The sequence below is a fragment of the Hoplias malabaricus genome, chromosome 8 (assembly GCF_029633855.1).
Source record: "Hoplias malabaricus isolate fHopMal1 chromosome 8, fHopMal1.hap1, whole genome shotgun sequence".
Taxonomy (NCBI): Eukaryota; Metazoa; Chordata; class Actinopteri; order Characiformes; family Erythrinidae; genus Hoplias; species Hoplias malabaricus.
Genome location: NC_089807.1, coordinates 30,139,350 through 30,160,744, shown reverse-complemented (window position 1 = coordinate 30,160,744; position 21,395 = coordinate 30,139,350). Strand labels below are relative to the sequence as shown.

Sequence of the window (21,395 nt, the reverse complement as noted above, 5' to 3'; positions counted from 1 at the left end):
GGCTTTACAGGCTTTTCCCTCCACTGTTTATCTGTTAGCAGCAGCAGCTACTCACCCAAGCAGTTCTTAACCCTCAAGCCTTCACATGTTCACAGTGAACAGCAGAACAGGATGTGGCTTTCATTAACCCTTTGCAACCCCCCTGCCACTCCCCCCCAGGCCTTCATTTGAGCCCACCATGAGTCTTTGCTCTGTTAAATAATCTACATATGATTTCATTATGCAATTAATAGAAGTTGCTAGGGGATTCCTAATATGCATTTTAATACTGATGTGGTCCTGTACTGTTGTTGCAAGAGGGTCTGGGCTGTGAATCGATTGTTAGATTATGTTATGAAAACTATTTATGGATTTAAGATAGTCCCACATTTTTCATACCGTCTCAAAATAATGATATCACGGTGTTACCGTGGGGAGGGTGTGCTCTGCCAGGCTGCGCTGAGCCTTATCTTTGAGCACAAAGTCGAGTGAATTTAGCTAAACACAGCCCGACAGTGCACACCGACACGTGTTGACGATAAAAACCCCTTTCTGGGAGAGCACATTTCAGTGACTGGTGCTGAAGGAACAGAAAAGTTTGAAAATAACTGAAATAAGGCGGTGTTTAAAAGCACAGCTGGCGCTAACAGGAACTTTTTCAGCAGATTTTTCTGTGAATTGAGGCTCCAAACACACATATTTAGAGGATAAAGCCATATACCTGTGAGCACAAAGTCGAGTGAAGGACTTTGAGTCCTTCGAGTTGAACAACTGTGGTGGGCTACTGGGCTTGTGCTTTTCTCCACCCGTTTTCAGACCATGACATCAGCAGTCATTGAGCTCCCACAGCGCCCCCTCCATGTGGCTCTCTTAAATGCACATGAACGTTTTAGGCGACTTTAAAAACACAGAACCGAAATTTGACGAAGTGCACACGTCATGTATACAGCCCTCATTTTAAGATACCGTCCACATTTTTAAATACCGTGGAATACGATATTTTCATTATACCGCCCAACCCTAGTCCCACATAAATCACATCCAAGTTTCCAATGTTCTTTGTTTACTCTCCTGGATTTGATACTGTTGTCTATATATAGTTCTCCCTAATATCTAAAGCTTCTCCAATCACAAGACACCACCAAGATGGGAGAGATATTCAGGCCAGCGCATGTTTTCTTAGGGACAGTTGAAACCAGACAACACTTCTTTTTGAGCACTACAGGATAGCTCAACACGCTTGGAGTAGAATGCTATCTGGCCAGTTCTGTTATCTTAGCTAACAGACGCCTACATTATGATTGAGTCATACTGAGGGACTGGGGAAGAGTAAGTGCCATCCTGACAAACCCAGTGAGTTGGCGTGGCCGATTGTGCTCTTTTCAATTCCTGGCCACAGATGGCTGAAATATCACTGTGAATGAAACTCATGATTTCCGATTGATGGGGCCTGACACTTAGACAGTTGCACCACTTGGGAGCCAGATTTTCCACTGTTCTGTAAAAAAAAACACTGCATAATATTTTAGAATTGAGAGAAAAGAGAATGGAAACTAAAAGCTTTCCAAAGAAGCTGTGTTTTGCTGGAAACTATTTACAAGTGTGTGTGTATTTCAGTTCATTTGTCTTGTAAAACAATGATTTGTTTGAGGGTTGGTTAATTAATTCATTCATTCATTAAAATTTGGTTTGAATAATTAGTGAAGGCTCCCTTCTGTTACACAGTGGTTTTTGGCAGCACCATATTTGACATCCCTGGCTTAGACAGAATTTTATGTATTGATCATAAATGATTCATGTAACACTATGTTATATAATAAAATTAATAACAGCATAATAAGTCTGTAGGGGCTGCGCTGCAGTAGGTCAGTGTTACACGCTTTCTGTGTGACTCACCGTGCTCTCTATATGTAGACATTTTTATTTTAATAAGGTTTCTGTCCGGTCTGTTCCTTGCCTGTGTGTTTGTGTGTATATGCAGCTGAGTTCAGACAGCTCTGCTCCGTCACTGTAACAACTGTGTTCCACAGAATCTCCACACACTCACTGACCACTGTGAAGCTCCCTCTCTCTGCTCTGTCCTTCCCAGAGGTGATTCACCGAGAGTAGAAGGAAAACTTGCTGCCTTTGTTCTGTTTGGATGTGCAAACCGGCAGATTCCACATTGTGTGTTTACCTTACTTTTTCTCCTTTAGCATGGACAGTGTGTGTTAAATGCACAGAGGAAACACACCACCACATTCCCATTAATCTGCCGATTACTAGCTTTTGTGTTAGTTTGTGTTATGCATAATATTGCACTGGGACTAGTCTCACACTGGTAGACTCTACAGGGAAGTGTGTATATGTGGGTGGACAGAGAGCCAATCAGAATTCAACAGGATCCTGACAGTGAGGCCAGGTTAGTGCACTGAACGTATCAGACTCTTGGTCTCCTTGTGGGCGCAGTGTCTGTGGCTGAGGGTACATTGTGACTAGGTTGTTAGGTAGTGTATTGGAAAAAGGAAGAGAATAAAACACAGATTTAGTTTCAAATATTGTACTTTTACAATGTTAAATGCTTAAAATCCCTGAACAATTTTGGTTTATTTATTTAAGGGTTAGGGTCAGACACAGTACCTGTAGTTCGTTGTTACATTTGTGTGTGTGTGTGAGACAGATAGGTGGGGATCCCGTTTAACGAGGACCAGGCTGGTGTGCTGTGGTTTATTAGCAATTTGCAGGGTTTCCCCCGTATTGTCCAATCTCGCAGTGAAGCTCACAGCATCTTAACTACTCCAAACCCAGCTTTCCTCTGCATCCCACTGAGACAAAAACACTCCCAGTCTCACCACCCTGACTCTTCCTTATGTGTGCGCGCACACACACACACACACACAGACACAGACACAGACAGCTACCCTGTTCTTACCTCATATTGTGTAAGAGCTTGCTTAATGTGCTGGAAACCTCATCTCCTCCCCGCAGTATATACACTGGGAGAGAGAGAGAGAGAGAGAGAGAGATAGAGAGGGGGGATAAAAGAACAGAGACAGATGAGAAGAGAGATGGATAGATGGCCTTCTCTTCTCTCTCTCTCTCTCGCTCTCTCCCTTTCTACTCCTACAGCATTCCCCTGGGTCACTCTGAAGGATGCTAGTGAGTGTGTGTGTATATTCAGAACATTCCTGCTGTTTTTCCAGTTCTCTTGGAGCGTCAGATGCTGGTTACTAGACAGCGCATTAGACCATACAGTAGAAATAGGAGGGTGGTGGGGAGTAGAGAAACGTCAGTCTGAGTGAGGAGAGCGGGTGAGAGAGACAGATCCATGATAAATAGACAGAAAAGGGAAGGGAAATTTCAGAGAGCCGTTTTGTTCACATCTTCCCACGGTCCCCAGCTTTCATTACCACGTTTTGTTCGACAACAATCCACCAGACACTGCCTTTTTCCCCTCTCTAATTCAGACCTGGAGCTGATTCTGATAGCCAGAGCTTTTATTCCTGCAGCTGTGTTGGGGCTACTTGCTCTGGATATGAGAGAAGTGATTGCTTTCCTTCTGGACACCCCCCCACCCCACATACATTAGCATATGAAGTGTCCAAACTGTCATCTCTCGGTTCTATTGTGTTCACTCCTATTCAAAGAGATGCTTCTCCAGTGACACAGCTGAAAATAATTATTTATATGCAAGAGTTAAACAAGAATTTGATTATAAGTGATCTTAGTTCTCAGAAGGTTCTTTACGATATGGATTTCCTCTGCACAGTGACAGTAAATAGTCATGCATAGCAACAATAAAAACTCATTTGCTGTACATTGTTCATGTATTGAGGACTTTTATGTTGACATGCCTGAATGGAGTGGTGGGTTTCTTAGAGGAATTATTTATTTATTTATACAACTAGTGAGCTTGAATATGGGTGGAGTTTATCTTTGCCTTTATCAATAGCTTACATTTATTTAAAAAAAAAAGTATATAATACAAATCTTAATCTCAAAATTACACTGAAAACCTACTCAATGAATGAATATCTGAATATTCAGGGCCAGATTTTGTAGGAAGCTTGTCAGATTTCACCTTGCCGTCCTCCATGCTCTCCCACATCTCTGTGTTGACATAGTTTCCGTCTGCTACATATATGTGCCTTGAACCAGCTTTGTTTTTCTTAGTCATGCTTTATATTTAGAGCCTCTAATCATTAGCCCAGGCACAGTGGCTTGACACAAGAGTCTCATTACCACATGTTTAATGTGCGAGAGAGCGAGACAGATCACGTATTAACACATAGCTCAGTTACTCATCTCTTTAAGAGTGCTGGGCCCTGAACCCCTTCAAATATGTCAAAATGAAACTCAGATTTGAGTCTGCGCTAGGTCTCAAGAGTGTGTGTGTGTTGTGTCTTGTAGTGTGAACAAAGTGTCAGACAGGTCTGCTGAGAGAGGGATGTAATGGGGATGGAGAAGCACACAGACCTGATTTAGCTGGATTCCAGAAGGTGCAGGTTGAAAATATTTCCATTTATTGGATCCTAGGGGCAATAACTTTTACAAATACATGATTTTGTAAAAAGAAAAGAATGATAAGCTGCCATAGGTGAGATGTTAAGAAAAGTGTTTTTACATGATGTTTTGTTGCTATTATATGCACTATATTGCCAAAAGATTGTACACACTTGCTCACCCAGAATTCCTTCTAATGTATATCTGCAGGGATGTATCGCCCTGTGGCTAGTCTAGTAAAAAGGCTTTTCACTAGATGCTGATGCTTTTTCCTCCAGTTTAAATGTAAATATGTGTAAATCTGATTGGCTAGAGTGAGCTGCGAAGAGGGAGGAGCGATTGTATTCACTTGGCCTTGCTGAGTACTCATACTCGTAATTGCAAATGAGACCAACATCCGATACTTTTGTGCCTAGTGCACGTTGCGACGCAAATGAGCAGACAACTGAAAATGTCGATGATCTGGAATTATTTCACAGTCAGTGATGGCAACCCACGCAAAGCGGACTGCGGGAGAACCCACTGATTTGACTGTCCTTGAAGCTGGATTTTTCTTCACACAAAGTGTATTTTCCAGGAGGAAAATAGATTTTCTCATTTGCGAGAGCACTGTTAGTTGCCTGATGTGTTTTTTCCTCAAACAAACTTATTTTTTATTGTTTACCAATGCCATAGATCAGGCTGCTGTCCCTAAATAAACACTGCTAATGAACAAACACTCCCAAGTGCGGAACTTCCAGCCGTTATCGTAAAATGGAAACAGTCTTACTAAAGATGCACAACACTGTGCAAATGCATATCCAGGGCTTCTTCCATCTCATGTTACTAATATATAGATCGATACTTTATTGATCCCAGAGGGAAATTCAAATTATTGGTGGTGTGATGTGGGAAATGCTAAATAAAAATGGACAGTTCCAGAAATGATCAATAACGTTTTAATGAAACAAAAATGTTTTAATTAATAACTACACTATTACACAGTACTCCTGGTTGCTTAATTCTAAGTATGTATCAGTATCGGCAAGAACAATAATACTTATACTTGTACTCGGTTGGAAAAAATGGTATTTATGCATCCCTAAAAATATTTTCAGGATGTTCAAAGCTGTTTTTCATAAAAACAATCAGTGAAACAAATTTGCAAAGGAGCATTAAAGGCTATAAAATGTAGTTCCAATAAGAAAATAAAACACAATACAAAAATAACAACACTAGGTCAACAGTAAGTATCAAAACTGAAAACTATTCTTTAAAAATGAGCATTAGCCTACACATTTAAAAGCAGTTTTTTTTAAATAGCTGAGTTTTGAGGAGCGATTTAAAAACGGCCAGGTCAGTGCAGTCTCTGATGTGTTTGGCAGAGAGTTCCAAAGAAAGGGAGCAGCTACAGAAAAGGCCCTGTCCCTCCAGGTTCGGTGCTTAGCCCTAGGAGGTTCAACTTCATTAAACACAAAATGTCGTAGCTTGAAATCCAAATATACTTTAACCTAAACCAAAATATGTGTCCAAGTGGAAAATTGTGGACTGACCCAGTTGCAAAAATAGTCAGATAGCTATTGTGACAGTCCCCTGACAGCCCAGTGTTTCTGGATGTTTAGGCAGAGCTGTAGTTCTGAAAGTGCCGGCCCCATATGTGTGCACAGTCCGCAGTGCTACGGTGGGTTGTGGGTTGGAAAATGGCGGCACACTGACAGTTGGGTTGTGGCTGTTTGTGATCTGTGGGGAGTTGGCGCTTTATTCACGGTGACGAGCTAATCAGCAGAAATAGGCTGCACTGTCCCTCGACAGTCCCAGCATCTTGGGAGGCGAGATAGCAACATGAAACCCCGCCTGTGTCTCTAATGACACTCCTCCGCTCACATACAACTCGGCTATTAAAAGCTGACAACCCCATGTCCTTTTGCCAGGCTCCACAGTGATAGCCGAACACTTTCAGTTCCCTAAAGTGATCCCCTGCTTTTGTGCTTATGTTTTTTCAGTATCAAGACACAGAAATTCAGAATTTAATTTAACTTTTTTTTCTTCCCTCCTCTTCCTGGTGGTAATTGGATCCTACAGTATATTTGTTTTCACTTGATTTCTAACACGGAACCCTAAATGAGGCTCTTACTGAATAGTTTACTGTAATTGCTGCATAGTAAGTCTGGAGTTCACGGGTGTAATAAACATCTGGTATCACTCAGCTTGTTATAAGCGTGAGATTTATATATATATATATATATATATATATATATAAGTGAATATTATTATTATTATTATTTTCTTTTTTTCTTTTTGAAGGAGTTGACTCTCCCAGAGTACCTCTTGACTCTGCTGCTGTTCATTTGAATTTCTTCCTGCCACATGGCTCCTCAGGGTGCGGTTAAACGTAACCTCTTAGCATGTTGAATAACCTCAAGTCAAATCACAAACAATAACTACCTCTGCAGCAGACTAATTGGAGTGTGCTAACATAGCTCTGGCTACCCACACAGGTCCACACCTCCAACACCATTTACTATCCTCCATTACATCCCGCAACGCCAGTGTACAGGGTGGATTTGTGTGTACTGAAGCACTAACAAGCTTAACTCTGGCGCGCCCGTTTACTTTAAAGAATGCTTTAGCAAACAGGTTAAAAACATGTTATCCTATTGCTTTTTTGTTTAAGTCCATTCCTCTGACACCGGTTTACTGCTCTGTTTGTGTTTCTGGAAAAGTATCTTTATTCAGAAACTTGTTGTTGGATTTCAGTAATAATTTTACCAATAATGTTTTAATGAGAATAAGTCAGGATTTTTTGGGATGATGAATAAAATTTCCAAGAAACACTGTCAGTATTCAAGGTATTAATTCAGAATTATGAAAAAACATATCACTGTTTGAGATGCTAAGTATTTTATGTACTGCAGCCACAAACAAAAAGGGTGGAAATTAGTTTCTCTTCTACATGTCAAAATTAGTCTCTCATATTAATTTGCGTACTATTGTTTTAATTTGAAAGTTATTGAGCGTTTTATTTTATAAAGAACTCCTCCAGTGAAAATCCATGTTACATATTAATGTGAACGCGGCACGGTGGCGCAGCAGGTAGTGTCGCAGTCACACAGCTCCAGGGACCTGGAGGTTGTGGGTTCAGGTCCTGCTTTGGATGACTGTCTGTGAGGAGTTTGGTGTGTTTCCTCCCACGGTCCAAAAACACACGTTGGTATGTGGCTTAGCTACTCAGAATGTCCGTAGGTGTGAATATGTGAGTGTGTGTCACCCTGTGAAGGACTGGTGCCCCCTCCAGGGTGTGATCTCACCTGGCGCCCAGTGATTCTGGGTAGGCTCTGGACCCACCACGACCCTGAACTGGATAAGTGGTTTCAGACAATGAATGAATGTTAATGTAAAACTCCAGGTTACTATAAGGCAAGTTACAGGGCAGCCGATGCCTAATTGTTAGAGAAGTGGGGCCTCCTTTCTCAGTTCATGGCTGAGGTGCCCTTGAACAAGGCACCTATAACCTAACTGGTCCCCAGGCGCTGGGGATAGCTGCCCACCACTCCGGGTGTATGTTCACTCCCTCTGTGCCCTTGGAAGTCCCGTCAACATATTTTCTTAGAAATAACTTCTAAATATGCCGTTTTGGTTAACAAAATACCTTGTGTGTGTTAGTTGTGACAGTGAAATAAAGCATCTTCATTTCAGTGACAAGATGTACTGTAATTCATTGGTTTTTTTTTTTTTTTTTTTTTTTTTTAATGTTGTGTGTGTTTGTCACTTATAAAAAGGTAACTGAGAGACTGATATAGGCATAGCTCACTGTTGCCATGTGAACTGTGAGAACAGCCCCCTGTTTTGACAAGCCTGCAATGCCCCTATTGTGTTAAATGTTGAGATTCCCTATTGCTAATCTACAGAGTTCAGAGATAATTGGTTCTACGGTCAGACTGCAGTGGCTGAGAGCTGGTTGGACACAACTACCCCATTCTTTGGTCAGACCAGATTTTTTATGACCCACTATGGCATAGTCTTCTCTCCTGTCAGTCTAGATTCTTGTTAGCAAACAACATTAAAAAGGCATTTTCCATGTTGTAATGTGCAGTTCTAGTGTACATTACCTATGACTTAGAACCCTGAACCCATCAAACGGGCTGTTATTGCTATGTTTATAATCAAACACGCCACAGACAAGATCTGTGGCTCCAACCATCCTGCAATTATAGCACAGAGCATAGCCACTTTGTGTTATCTGGTGTACCCGCCAGCTGTTTCTACAATCAAGACATATTTGACTCATTAAATATTTAAAGGCATCCCCTAAAGTAAGATTTCTAATGTTTTCCATGGTGAAAATTTGAATACCATCCAACATGTTCTCCAAAAAGAAACCCTCATGATGTCATCAGATGCCTGCCAACACGAGCTGCAAGTTATGTGGATATTTAAAGGGAATGTCTACTATTGTGAGGGAACATCAGTTCTCTCTGGTTTGTTTACACTTAGAAGCTCTGTGTCTTTTAATGTGGAGGGGTAGGCTGTTGTTATTTTTAACTGTTTGAATAACCACAGAAACTCATTTATAACTCAATGTTCAGTTTTGTTTTACTGATTTCAAGCATGCAAAGAGACCTGAGGCCTATCAAATGGTGAGGAAATCTTTTCTGAATTTTATAAAAAGTGTTTTTTGACTACAATCCTGAACGTCACCTTTAAATCTTTTCAGCTGATTTTTCTAGAGTGTAAACTTACTTAATGCACAATTACAGAGTTATAGTTATTGTCCATCTCATACGCAATACATGGTCTGACTAGTGTTAAATATCATAGGCACTCCTCAAAAGGCTGTATAATACATCTGTATTTAAAGTATTTCTATTTCATCTTGCTGTTCCACATTTAGTGATAGAGCTATTGCATTCTGCTGCCAGTACAGAACATAACTTCTGGTCCAATTAGGGGGGTGCAGCTACATTCAGTCAATTTATTTATCAGTACATTAAGTCTGAAATATCATTTACTCCTATTTTGGAAATAACATGTTTTTATACAAGAACCATTAAGAGAATCTTTAATATACCCCTGGTGGATATAAAAAGGTGGATTTTATATAAAATATCATTAGTAAACTGAAACCCCTGCATTTTATGTCTGTTTTGGCTTTAGTCAGGTAACAATCTGCTATTTTTAAACATAAAAACAGCGTCTGACAGTGAAATGATCTTATTCTCCTTTTTGAATGTCTTAAATCTGAGATTGAATGACATTCAGAGGACGATAGATGTTGTGAAATTAACGTTTAAAAGGCATGAAATTAACGTTTATGTGGCCTTCAATCACACAAAGTAAAAACAGCTGTTAAAATGCTTTTCAATACTTAATCATAAAATACCCTATTAATCATTGAAGATGTTTTAACACATTTTACTACTGATATCAAAATACAACAGTTACAGTTCCCTCTGACCCTCAGCTAAATGGAATGCTAGAATGTCGGGAATGAGAATCCTTACTGAACAGCACTGAATTTGATGAAGCGTAGGGCTTTTTATCGTACTGAGCAATCCCTGCTGTGTGCACTACATAATCTTTGGACATTCGTTTTTCTTCATTTGTTTCTCTCTATCTCCCTCATCTTTTTTTTTCTTCCTTCTTCCGTGTCATTCGCAGCTCCGCAGTGATGGACTGTGCAACTTTTATCTCTCGTTTTTGTTAAGAAATATGTCACAGGGCTGTGCCACGTCTGCAAATAATCCTGATTTACGAGCTTCATGCCTATATTAACTCTGGAGATAAAAACTTTCCTGTCATTCCAGCCCTTGACCTGTGATGGCCCTCACAGAACCGCCCCACTCACACCCACACACTGCCACTTCTTCACGTCTATGAGCAGCTCTCTTCTTTGTACCATTCAGCTCTGCCATTGTAGAGAATTTTAGCATAATTAATTGACAATGACTCTAATTGCTACTAATGAAGGCCTGGATGGGGAACAGCTGCAGTAGGTGTGATTGCTGCGCTTGGAGGGTGTAGGGGAGTAGTTTGTTCTCTCCTGCACAGCTCTGGTCTGCTGATATTTTTGGATCCTCCCACAGAACCTTTAGGTGCTCAGAGCTGAAACATTACTAAGATATTTTTGAAGTTCACTTACACTTCAGATTTGACTGGAGGCTGGGAACCAATTCCAGTTTGTCTCCTATGGTTCATGTGCCATTATATAAAACTGTGGTCCTGTGTATATAATAAACTGTGTTTACTATAACAACACTTTTTGTATTTGTTTGTTTTTTTTAAGGCTGAATGATTTTGTGTTTATAAAACATTTGTATGTGGCTGAAGTGTTTTCTGAGTTTCACTCACTGTTTGTATTACCAAAGAAATCCATTTGTAACTCGAGCTGTTCAGTTTTATAGCACTTTTGTATGTGTTTCTCAATTTCAACTTAAAAATACAACTGAAAGTGCAAAAATATGTCAATATTATATGGCATAGGTATAGAGCTACATCCTTTTATATTTTTCAATGTTAAGAGATCTCTCCACAAACCAAGTGTTTCCAGATTTTTTTTTTCTTCTTTTTTGGGCAGTGATTCAGCCAGAGATGCACAGAGAGAACTCCTGAGCCAAACTCCAGAGCTAGTTTAGTTTGTTTCTTATTTATATAGCCAGGGCTTTGTATAAACACCTGACCATTTTCCAGCATGCAAACCGAATGGAGAATTAGCAAGTTGTTGTGGAAACTTTCTCTGAATTCAATAAAAACTTTGCCTTTAATTACAAACAAATTGAATGTGCAAACTTGGTTGTCACTGTGCTCACCTGAATAAAGACTTTAATACAACCCAAAGTTTTCTAGCTGATGGAAAGCATGAGCATTTAATTGGATTCAGTCATGTAAACATTAGTGACATAAAGTATTCATGTTGAATGACTTGTTCTGGATCACAAAAGCCACACCAACTTATCCCAGATGTACTAGATGGAAATCCTTCGTTCCGCTGTAGTTCCATTGAGTGCATTATACCAATCCTATCCACCCTTGAGCATGGTTGAATTTGTGCTTGTCTGTGGAGATTATGCAAGCGGTGCATGTGCATCTCTGTTTTAGCAAAAGGATGCAGCTTGGAGGAGCTGTATTTACTCATTATTAAAATGTTTGGTGAAGTAAGTCTAATGTTGTTTTGTGGTCTTCTGTTTTGTAGGAGGCGCTGTCTGGGCCATTTGCCCACCAGAGCGTGAGGAGAGGACATGGTTTGAGGTCCGCCAGCAGGGCAGCTCTCTTTAGCCAGCCCACAACCTCTCTACCTTGCCAGGTTAGTGTGCTACTTACTGAAGTGGTAAGAAAACAAACTGACATGCGTCTAAAAATGACCTAAATGTTATTGATTGTTTATTATTATTTGCAGCTCTGTTGTGGCAGCACACATTTATCATATTAGATGTGCATGCTATCTTCACTAACATTCAAAAGTAAAAAAAAAATATGTAATCATGGTAAATCACACTCCTCAGTGTAGTAATTAATGAGCACTTCCCTGAGCCATTGATTTTGGCAGCTTACAAAACTGTAGGAAAAGGATATAATTATGCATTCCTGACATTATAGCACTTTTCCATACTGATGGACATAACCTACAGCTGTTTACTCCTACATACAGTTACACAATAGAAACAGACAGTTATTTCCTGAACTGTGCTTCATGTTGTGTAAAATTCACTTTTATCACCCTCAGAATGAAATAAATTTAAACGAAACACAACAAAAAAAGAGCACATTCTGGATGCTGTTAGCTACCATTCAGCCTAAGTAAACAGTCCATTGTAAAAAGACCAATATCATTATCATTTTTTTTTCACTTTTTAAACTACAGTGCAATGCTATGTGTCAGTCAAGGCTACATATTTCTGGTTACATTTAGACTTTTGTTGGTTATGTTCAGTGAGACTGCACTGTATTTGTTTACATTCACTAAGCATAGTCTCTGGTCTTTTGCTCTTGCCCTTTTATGCCCATTATAAAAGCTGCCATCTCCCCCTGGGGGAGTGTGTCTGGTACTAACTTACTGACCTTAGTTAGATCACAGAGGCACTATTAAAATGCTTTAATGCTAGTTCTGCAACCAGAAGTTATTTTTATATTTGAGTCATTTGTCTCTGCTTTTTTAAAATCAATTAGTTGTTTTATCTGAAATAATATATATGTGTATTATATATCTCATATTTTCCAATATTTAAATAATTATGGAGGTGAAACTGGACTATGATCTTCCTTAGACCACCCCCTTCCACATTCTATAGGAAAGTTTCCTTTGATTTCAGCTCCCCATAGGTTTCTTTTTGGAATCAAGCGAGACCAGTGTGCGATGCAGTGTGCAGTAAATAAAAACTGCACTTTATAATGAGAGTATTCAAATAAATAGCTGAAAAATGGTGTTTATTTTGGAGATATAAAAGAGGGAGAAGCGTAGAACTCTAATGTTCATTCACATCGTGTTTCTTTATCCGGTGTGTATGGCTGTTTTGTCACTGAAGCATCTCCCTGTTTGCCTTTTTTACACATGCAAACCAAACAGATTCAGCTCTTGTTTGGTCTTCCATGATTAAAATAAGCACAGAAACTCAGACTGTACCCTTTTCAGTAAACTTCACTAACCTTGGCTATATTTAGTGGCCATTGTTAGTCCTTACGTTTTAAAGCAGCAGCTCATTTGAAAGTTCAAAGAGAAGCAGTGTGAGCACATTTTACTGTTTCCACAAACTTATTGCACCTGGGTCTCCATCCTCCATGGATCTGAGATTTTTTTTTTTATTGTTTCAGGTGCTCATGTATCACAGTTGTGCTCCCTTGCCATGTAAGGCTAAAATAAAGTGTTCCCATACTTCGCAGGACTTTTATTTTTTTCTCAGTAATTTCATCCACATTGTTTTCTGCGCAATCCCAGTTTCACTGTGCATGATGAAAGAATTGAACATTTTCAGTGTTCGTACGGAAAAAGACCCACTAATCAATAATAAAAGTTGTTGCCAACTATTCTATCATTGCTTTTTTTGTCAAATCTTTTGATTTGTTGATGCAGATGTAGTTAACATGTCAATAACATTAGTGCTGTTCAACCTTTATAGGGTTAACATCCTGCCATATGTGCATGTTGTGCTGATTACAGTTATAGAATAAAATATTAATGAACCAAAGCTATTGATACGCTAGTATTTTCATGCTTTAACACTGGAAAATCTAAGTCCCACTATATTTGTATGTGTGTGTTTTCCCTGTTGTACTCCTACTGATTTACTTCTTCAGAACATTCAAATTGGTTAGAACAATAACACACACACACTAAATGAATAATGTAATGGGCCTACACACTATTATCTAGATCCCTGTGTCAGATGTAGATTGTAAACCCAGCTGCTACACATAATATTGCTACACTGCACTGATCTAGAAATATACTGAGGACATTTAACGTGTACTAATTGAATCAAAATGTGTCCTCTTTGATGTAGGGATGGGTATTGAAATTAAGTAATTTCTGAAGAATCTAATCACTTCTGCCATTTAATTCCATATTTCAAAATATAAGACTAGAAGCATAATGTATGCAATGTCATATTGAAACTAATGATGCAAAAATTTCAGAGCTTATCATCAGCAAATTATCATATTTATAGAGAACAAACAAGAGAAATCAAGATATTAATATATATAGTCACATAAGAAAATGAATGTAGTCATAGCACTAACTACTGGAGAGGAGTAAGCTATTCATCACAGACTAAATGAAATCTGAATAAAAGCTGAGACTGTATAAAAGCTGATTCCTGGGTAAAGGAATGAAATGCAGTCTGTGTGTGTGGTGCCTGGTCTCTGATGCTCTCATTGTACTTATGAGACCTTGTCTTATTTTTGGTGTTTTATCTAAAATGCAGTAAACACAATCTGTTATACACAGATTCTCTTGACCCATAATTAAGCTGACAAAAACACAAATAATATATGTCAAATGGTTTTAAATATAAAATGTATCTGAAAATGCCACGAACACCAAAAAAGTTGGATTTACGTGAAAAGTATTTTTCAAGTACTCAAGTTATACAGCTTTGAATCACTATGTTAAGCAGATTGTAAAAGCCATAAAAAGAGCTTATTCCAAAGGCTTAAAAAAGGATGTGCTTCAGTGCATGATTGCAAAGACTTTAGGTCTTTCACCATATGCTGTTTATAACATTGTGAAAAGTTTAAAGAAATCTAAAGATATGTCCATGACTGATGTAGGAACATGGCTTCCATACATATAACCACTTGGGTTTGGGAGTATGTTGTGGGTGGCAGGGGTTACTTTTTTGTGTGATAGAGCCAGTGACACAGTGCTTCATGACTGTTATACTCCTGTTAAATTAAATAACATTTAAATGCAGCTTTTTACACACAATTACATTGTGAAAGAGCAAACCCCAAACAAGCGTCACAATGCAAGCCTGTGTGTTGGAACATCACTAAGTTATGTGGTTAGATGCAATGGGTGTATATGTGCTTTTCTCTCCCCTGAGGGCTGCATATCACAGGCATGGGATGAGCTTCCCTAAGGCATCAGAGAGACAGAGAGAGAGAGAGAGAGATGATATTTATTACATATTTCAGTATTAAAAAAATTAAATTCTTCACTGCGTTTACACATCACAGTTCTGTAATAGAGTGAATTATGGGAGGAACTTGTGGCTAAATGTGATAAAATGATTCATTAGTAAAAATGTTTTAATTCTGACATCACTTATTTATTTATTTATTTTTAATTGCATTTATAAGTGGATGGAAGGCCTTTGACCTAGATTGAAAATGTACAAAGGACCAGGGTCCTAGAGTGCAGTAAAGACTTTCCATCATATTCTAACATTGCTACGACAGCACTTTAAAAGCATCCTTCACTAGATTTAGTTTCAGAGGAACATCAGTTACATCAGTGAGCTTCTCAGTTATTCCTATTTTCCCTGCAGGGAGCAGCTCTTACGGAAAACTTCCCGTCTGCCCTGATTATTTTATTTATTTATTGTTTTTACCCTATCTGGCTTTTGCTGTTTTGGCCATGTGGCCATAGTAACCATCGTCATCGCTGCCTGCCTGCCCCTGAACGTGACACTCCCCTCAGAAATGATTTTGTTTTTCCTTATCAGTGCAGCCTGTTTGGCCGAGAGAGTCCAGCGTAGTGGCTGCATTACTTTGGAAAATGAGTCTAGGTTTGGTGCCGGCATCTTTCAAGAAGCAATTCTCTGGTTATTCCAGCCGGCATGAGAGGGATGAAAAATTTATGATTAGAACAAGCTATTTGTTCCATGAGTGCGTGCCATGTCTGTGCGCTTGACAAACACATTACCAAGCATGGCTGTCTATGTTTGTGTGTGTAGTAGTAGTGAGTTAAAGAAAGTGTGTCACCTTTCCTGGATTATTTGCATTTGGGTGTTTTCCCTGTTTACTTTAGCAGCAGGAGTGGTTATCACCACAGAGAAAACTGGCGTCTCTCCGAGATCAGCGCTGCTTAGAGGAAAAGTAAGCACCAGATAAGAGCAGGAGAAGTACATTCCATTTCCACTTGTTCTGCTGCAGTCTCTTAACCCTCTCATACCCTACGGCTAAACATTTCCTCTGAAACTAAGGGTACTTTGTGCCCATCTGTTGGAGTGACAGCTTCTACACATCTGCGAAGGCTTTACACAGGATGTGGGAACATTTTATGAGCTGATTTGATGAGCTTCAGCCACAATAACATTAGTGAGGGTCAGGTTGGATGATTAGTTCTAGATTACAAACAGCACTCCAACACATCCCAGAGGTATTGAATGCTCCAGTGCTTCCAAACTGTGCTCCAGTGCTTCAAAAAAACACAGCTCCACTGCTCCACAGCCCAGTGCTTGAGGGCTTTATGTGGAAAAAAGTCAGAGCGCTCAGAGATGTTAGATGTAAAATATTATGTTGTAGCAAAATATTTCTGATGAATTGGAATTAAGGGATATGGTATCTACAAAACAAAATATAGTGATTACTATACAAAACCACCAGTGAATCTACATGTATTGTATTGTTATTCTGTAAAATATTTTTTTATATTGTGTTGTGTAAAGTATAAATTGTTACAAAATCTCAGTGTGTATAATTAGATTGGTAAAAGACTAATAGTAAAAACATTGAATTCTAATTAAATCAGTTCTGCATGCAGAGAAGCTAGAGGTTCGTAAACACACTGGTCATTGTAAGGGGGGGACAGATAGATTGCTGTCTTTACTGTTGGAAGCTCTGATGTTCCTGAGTGAGCATGCACTCATTCAGGACAGAATTCACACTCCCAAGAGACTAAAGTGTGTAAGAATATCCTATTTAGGAATGAGCTTGTTTAGATGAATAACAAACGTAATATCAATCTGTGGATTTGAAGCTCTGTGAGCTTATACACTTTTTTTATAGAAAAATAAGCCTAAAAATAACGTGACAATAATATTGAGGAATGAATCACGATATTTACGAAGAGTAGATTAAAGGGCAGAAATAGTGCCTGTAGCCTTAGCATCAAAGGGTTAATGTCTGAGGTATAGGTGTGTGATGGAATGGAATGAGGGCATGTGGGTGCAAGCAGTTCTGTATCCAGTGAAATAGATCTAGCGTGAAGTCATCGTGGGGTTATGGGGGGGCTGGGGCTGCTAAGCATCAGGTTTCAGGAACCAGGCGTGGAGGATAGAGAAATGGAGGAGTGCTAGAAAGGGAAGCAAGCTTCTCTTCTGGCTTTCCCTGCACTATCAAAACTGTGTGAATGAGCACTAAGCTATAGCTCTATAAATCCGATACCTAATTTCTCTGTGAAGTCATACGGTAATAACTGAACAGACATGACTCCCTTTCCCGCATTTAATAAATACTTGTGACTGTGTCATGTTTGTCATTCATCTGATTAATTTGATTCTGTTTGATACGGATCTAATGTCTGGATTCCCACCCGTCAGGAAGCATTAGGCTAAACATGTGGCTCATTCAGCAGTTAATGTCCTGTGAGACAATTCCACACACAAACACTTTCAATATACCCCCTTTACTTCTGCCATGGTTTAAAATATGTGCACCTCCACCTCTATTTCTCTCTCCCATCCGTCTCTCTCTCTCTCTCTCTCTCTCTCTCTCTCTCTCTCTCTCTCACACACACACACACACTGTCTCTCTCTGCATTGCTGTAGTGAATGGCCAGATGCAGCATCGATCGCACAGAGCTGCAGCCCTTTGACTGTGCTGACAGGTTATCGTTTGAGAGAGAGAGAGAGAGAGAGAAAGAAGAGCCAGAGAAAGCCATGCCTAATAGTATTCTCATACTCTAGACATCATTTCTCACACACACACACACAAAGTAAGAAACAGGGAATTACCTGGGTGCCACATACGCTGTCATTCAAAGTGGTGTGTGTGTGTGGGGGGGGGGGGGGGTTTACATTAGAGAGTAGCTGAAGCACTGCAATAATTAGCTTGCTGTGTAATGCACAGGGAATCTCTGCACTGAGATCCACAGGGGTATTTTGTAGTGGAAAGACAAATAGAATGATTGTATTGTATCATACAGAATTGGATCCAGTCAGTTGTTTTGAGTACCATAACATATGGGATTGGCCTGAATTACCTAAGATTGTGGCTTCTGAAGTGGCATTCCTTCATTAAATTTGGGATGGGAATTCTGACATTTGTTTATGTATTACTTTTTTATAATGTTCAGTGAACTAATACAGGGGTTCTTAACCTAAGGTGCGTGACCTCGTTTGTGGACTTGATGTGGTTCCAGGGGGTGCGTGAGAGTGGTTCTGCAAAAAATATAAAAATAAAATAAAATCAATGCAATCCAATGAGCAGCAGGTGGGGTACTGGCGGATGAACGTGCTGTTGAATAACATAGTGCACATGATTAGTTTGTGCTGTGTAGAACCACCAACTAATCATCATTCCTCATTTAACTCTTTATTTGATGTTTCTACAGCAGGAAAATATATAAGTCACTGTGCAAATACATTTGTTAGTTAGCTACTGGTTACTGACGCTGTATGTGCTCTTGATTCATTAATGTTGAAGGGTTTGTGTGAAGATGTCACTCTGTATCAGCCGCCTTTTAGAAACTGGTGTAAGTTATGAGAGGATTAATCTGCAGATATTCCCTAAAACTCTAGATGGTTATTTTTCTGTAAATATTTTTCTTCTGCCACCACCTCTTCACTCACTTGTTTCTCTTATTATTTCCCCCTCACAATAATTTTTGAACAAATGTATTTTTTTTAATTATTATTATTTTTTTAATATGTGATCATTTTCCAGTCTTCCATGGGTTTTTACAGTAATGGAGCCCCAATTAAATTATAATGCAATATTGTGTAGTATTGCAATATTGTATAAGGAAGAAAACAGTTCCCTCCTTTAGTCATCTTATTAAATGGGTTGGGGTGCCTTGACCCCAGTAAGGGGTAGGGTTGCAAAGGGGTTGAAAATTTCTGATAAATTTCCAGTAAATTACTGGCAACTTTCCATGGGAACTTTGAAAATATTCCAAAATGTAAACTTACCATGGATATTTGGGAATTTATTGGAATTAATAGGAAATATTGGATAATTTAAAGGAACTACAGTGGAACCTCTACCTACGAACTTGATCCGTTCGTAAGTAGAAAAGTTTGTTTCTCGAGTCAATTTTCCCCATTTAAAATAAAGGAAAAGCAATTAATGCGTTCCAGCTCACCCCGAAAGTCACCCTTTTTGCACTAATATATGTTTACAAAACTCTCAAATTAGTAAAAAATATACATGTAGCATTACTAAAAATAAAAAAGAAATAAAAAAGTTTTAAGTGGAGGAGTAACACAGGCACTGGCTGTGGCCGTTTATGATCCGATCAGCAGCCAACTACCCTTAACATCTACAGTTACTCATTGAGCCCATCACACGAGTACACAAACCACCCACTTCATCACAAGCTCTTCACAGGGGTCATCAGGTAGGCACCTCCCCTCATCAGAGTTTCGTCAGAGCTCAGTGCCACCAGTTTTCTTCAAGTGCTACATCACCAATCACCACAACTGCACCTCTACAGTGCGTTTCCCTAAATAATCTGTGTTCTCCTTATCCACAACCACTGACTAGACCTTTCAGCTGATTCTGATAGCTCCTTCACAGCTGCACTTAGTTTCCGGCCCCCTGATACCAAACTGCACAAGCAGGGATGAGGCAGACTTTGCTACAAATCCCCTAACACCTCTCCACCGGTCTAACATGTGCCTGCCTCCCACGTTCCCTCACCTCAGCTGCCAAGTTCGCATCCTTCAGCTTCTTCCTTTAAAATGCTTCACCAACTGCATTCTCAAATGGAGCCGTTAACTCTATGAAATAAACTATCCATTCACTTTCAGAGTAGAGTACAGTACTGGTGTTACCCTTTAAAAAAAAACCAAAAGGGGCCAAAAAGTTCTTAAAGGCCTGTAGGGTCACTCTCAAGTGACTTGATGCCTGGGTGTTGTCAGTATAGCAGCAAACATTACATTCTTGGAAGAAGAGACTATATAATATCTATCTTACTCTATATTAAATTATTTTTGTTCCTGAATCTCTGTTAGTGTTTCCTATTGTTTGTTTTTCTGCAGTTCGCTCAGCGGGTTTTCCTGAAACATGGCCTCTGTTTACACTGGTCGACTATAAACTGGGGACTTCAATGGATGGTACGCACACTTCTGTGCTCTGTGCGAGTGTTTGTTTTGGTAAACTTGACTCTCCAGTGCCATATATAGCATGGTCCTGAATCATCTCTGGCAGTGCTGCACATTCTCCTGCCTTATTTGCAGCAGTCTGGGGAAAGACTCCATCACTTTGTCCTTTAGCAGAAGAAGCTGCAGCTGAACCACAAACCACACACACACTCTCTCTCTCTCTCTCTCTCTCTCTCTCTCTCTCTCTCTCTTTCTCTTCCTCTTTCTTTCTCTTCCTCTGTCTGTCTCTGACTCTCTATCTATCTCTCTCTCTCTCTCTCGCTCTCTCTCTCTCTCTCTCGCTCTCTCTCTCTCTCTCTCTAACTCTCTAACTGCCTCACCTGAGATTAATGATCCTCCTCCCTGTTTGGCTGGGCCTCTCAGTCACATATCAGGAGTGTCTACTTACCTATAGGAAGTGTGTGTCAGTGAGGGTCTACAGCACAGCCTAAAGAATGCTACTAGGCTTTATGGTGGTTTTCCCCTGTCTAAGGCCAGCACACCATCTTTATTTACACTATTGTTTCAGTCTGTTTTGGTTGCAAATAACTGACAATGTGGTGTCTGGCTGCCATTCCACATTTAAATTCATGCCAAAAGGAGTTGGATGAGGTTGGGGTCAGGGCTTTGTGCAGGCCAGTGTACTTCTTCAATATCTAATTATTTCTTTATACAACCATGTTTTGTGCACAAGGGCATTGTTATGCTGAAACAGGAAAGACCTGCTGTTTATTGGACAGAGCCTTCTCAAACTGTCAAAACATATTCATCAGTTCTCTAGAATGTCATTGTATGCCATAACATTAAGATGTCCCTTCACTAGAACTAAAGGGCCCATTGCAATACATAAAAATCACTTACAGACCATTATTCCTCATTCAAAACACGTTACAGCTGGCACTGTGCATTCAGAGGTATAGTGTTCTTCTGGCATCCAGCACAGTGAGATTAGTACAGCTGGGGTAGTAAAGCATTTCCACTGCTCCGGAGTCCAGTGATAATGTGCTTTACTCCACTCTAGCCAATGCTATTGTGATCTTAAAGGTACACTAGGAACGTTTTGATATTTTTGCTCCTGCACTCCCCCTACAGTTGTAGAGCATGATTCATTTTTACAGCTCTACCCTGAAAATGAGGAATGGGAGGAATGTTGAGGGAGGGGAGCATCCTCCTTCAAAAGTTACACAGTGCTGTTTCTGCAGTGCTGAGCCCAGA

General features: G+C 39.6%; 1 protein-coding gene across 1 annotated transcript in view; it reads left to right on the top strand.

Moving 5' to 3' along the window:
* Positions 1-21,395, top strand: part of mcu (mitochondrial calcium uniporter) — a 94,257-nt gene that overhangs the window by 29,833 nt on the left and 43,029 nt on the right. The window contains exon 2 of the mRNA XM_066678909.1: positions 11,630-11,740. Coding sequence (XP_066535006.1) covers positions 11,630-11,740 — 111 coding nt within the window. The remainder of the gene's footprint in view (positions 1-11,629; positions 11,741-21,395) is intronic.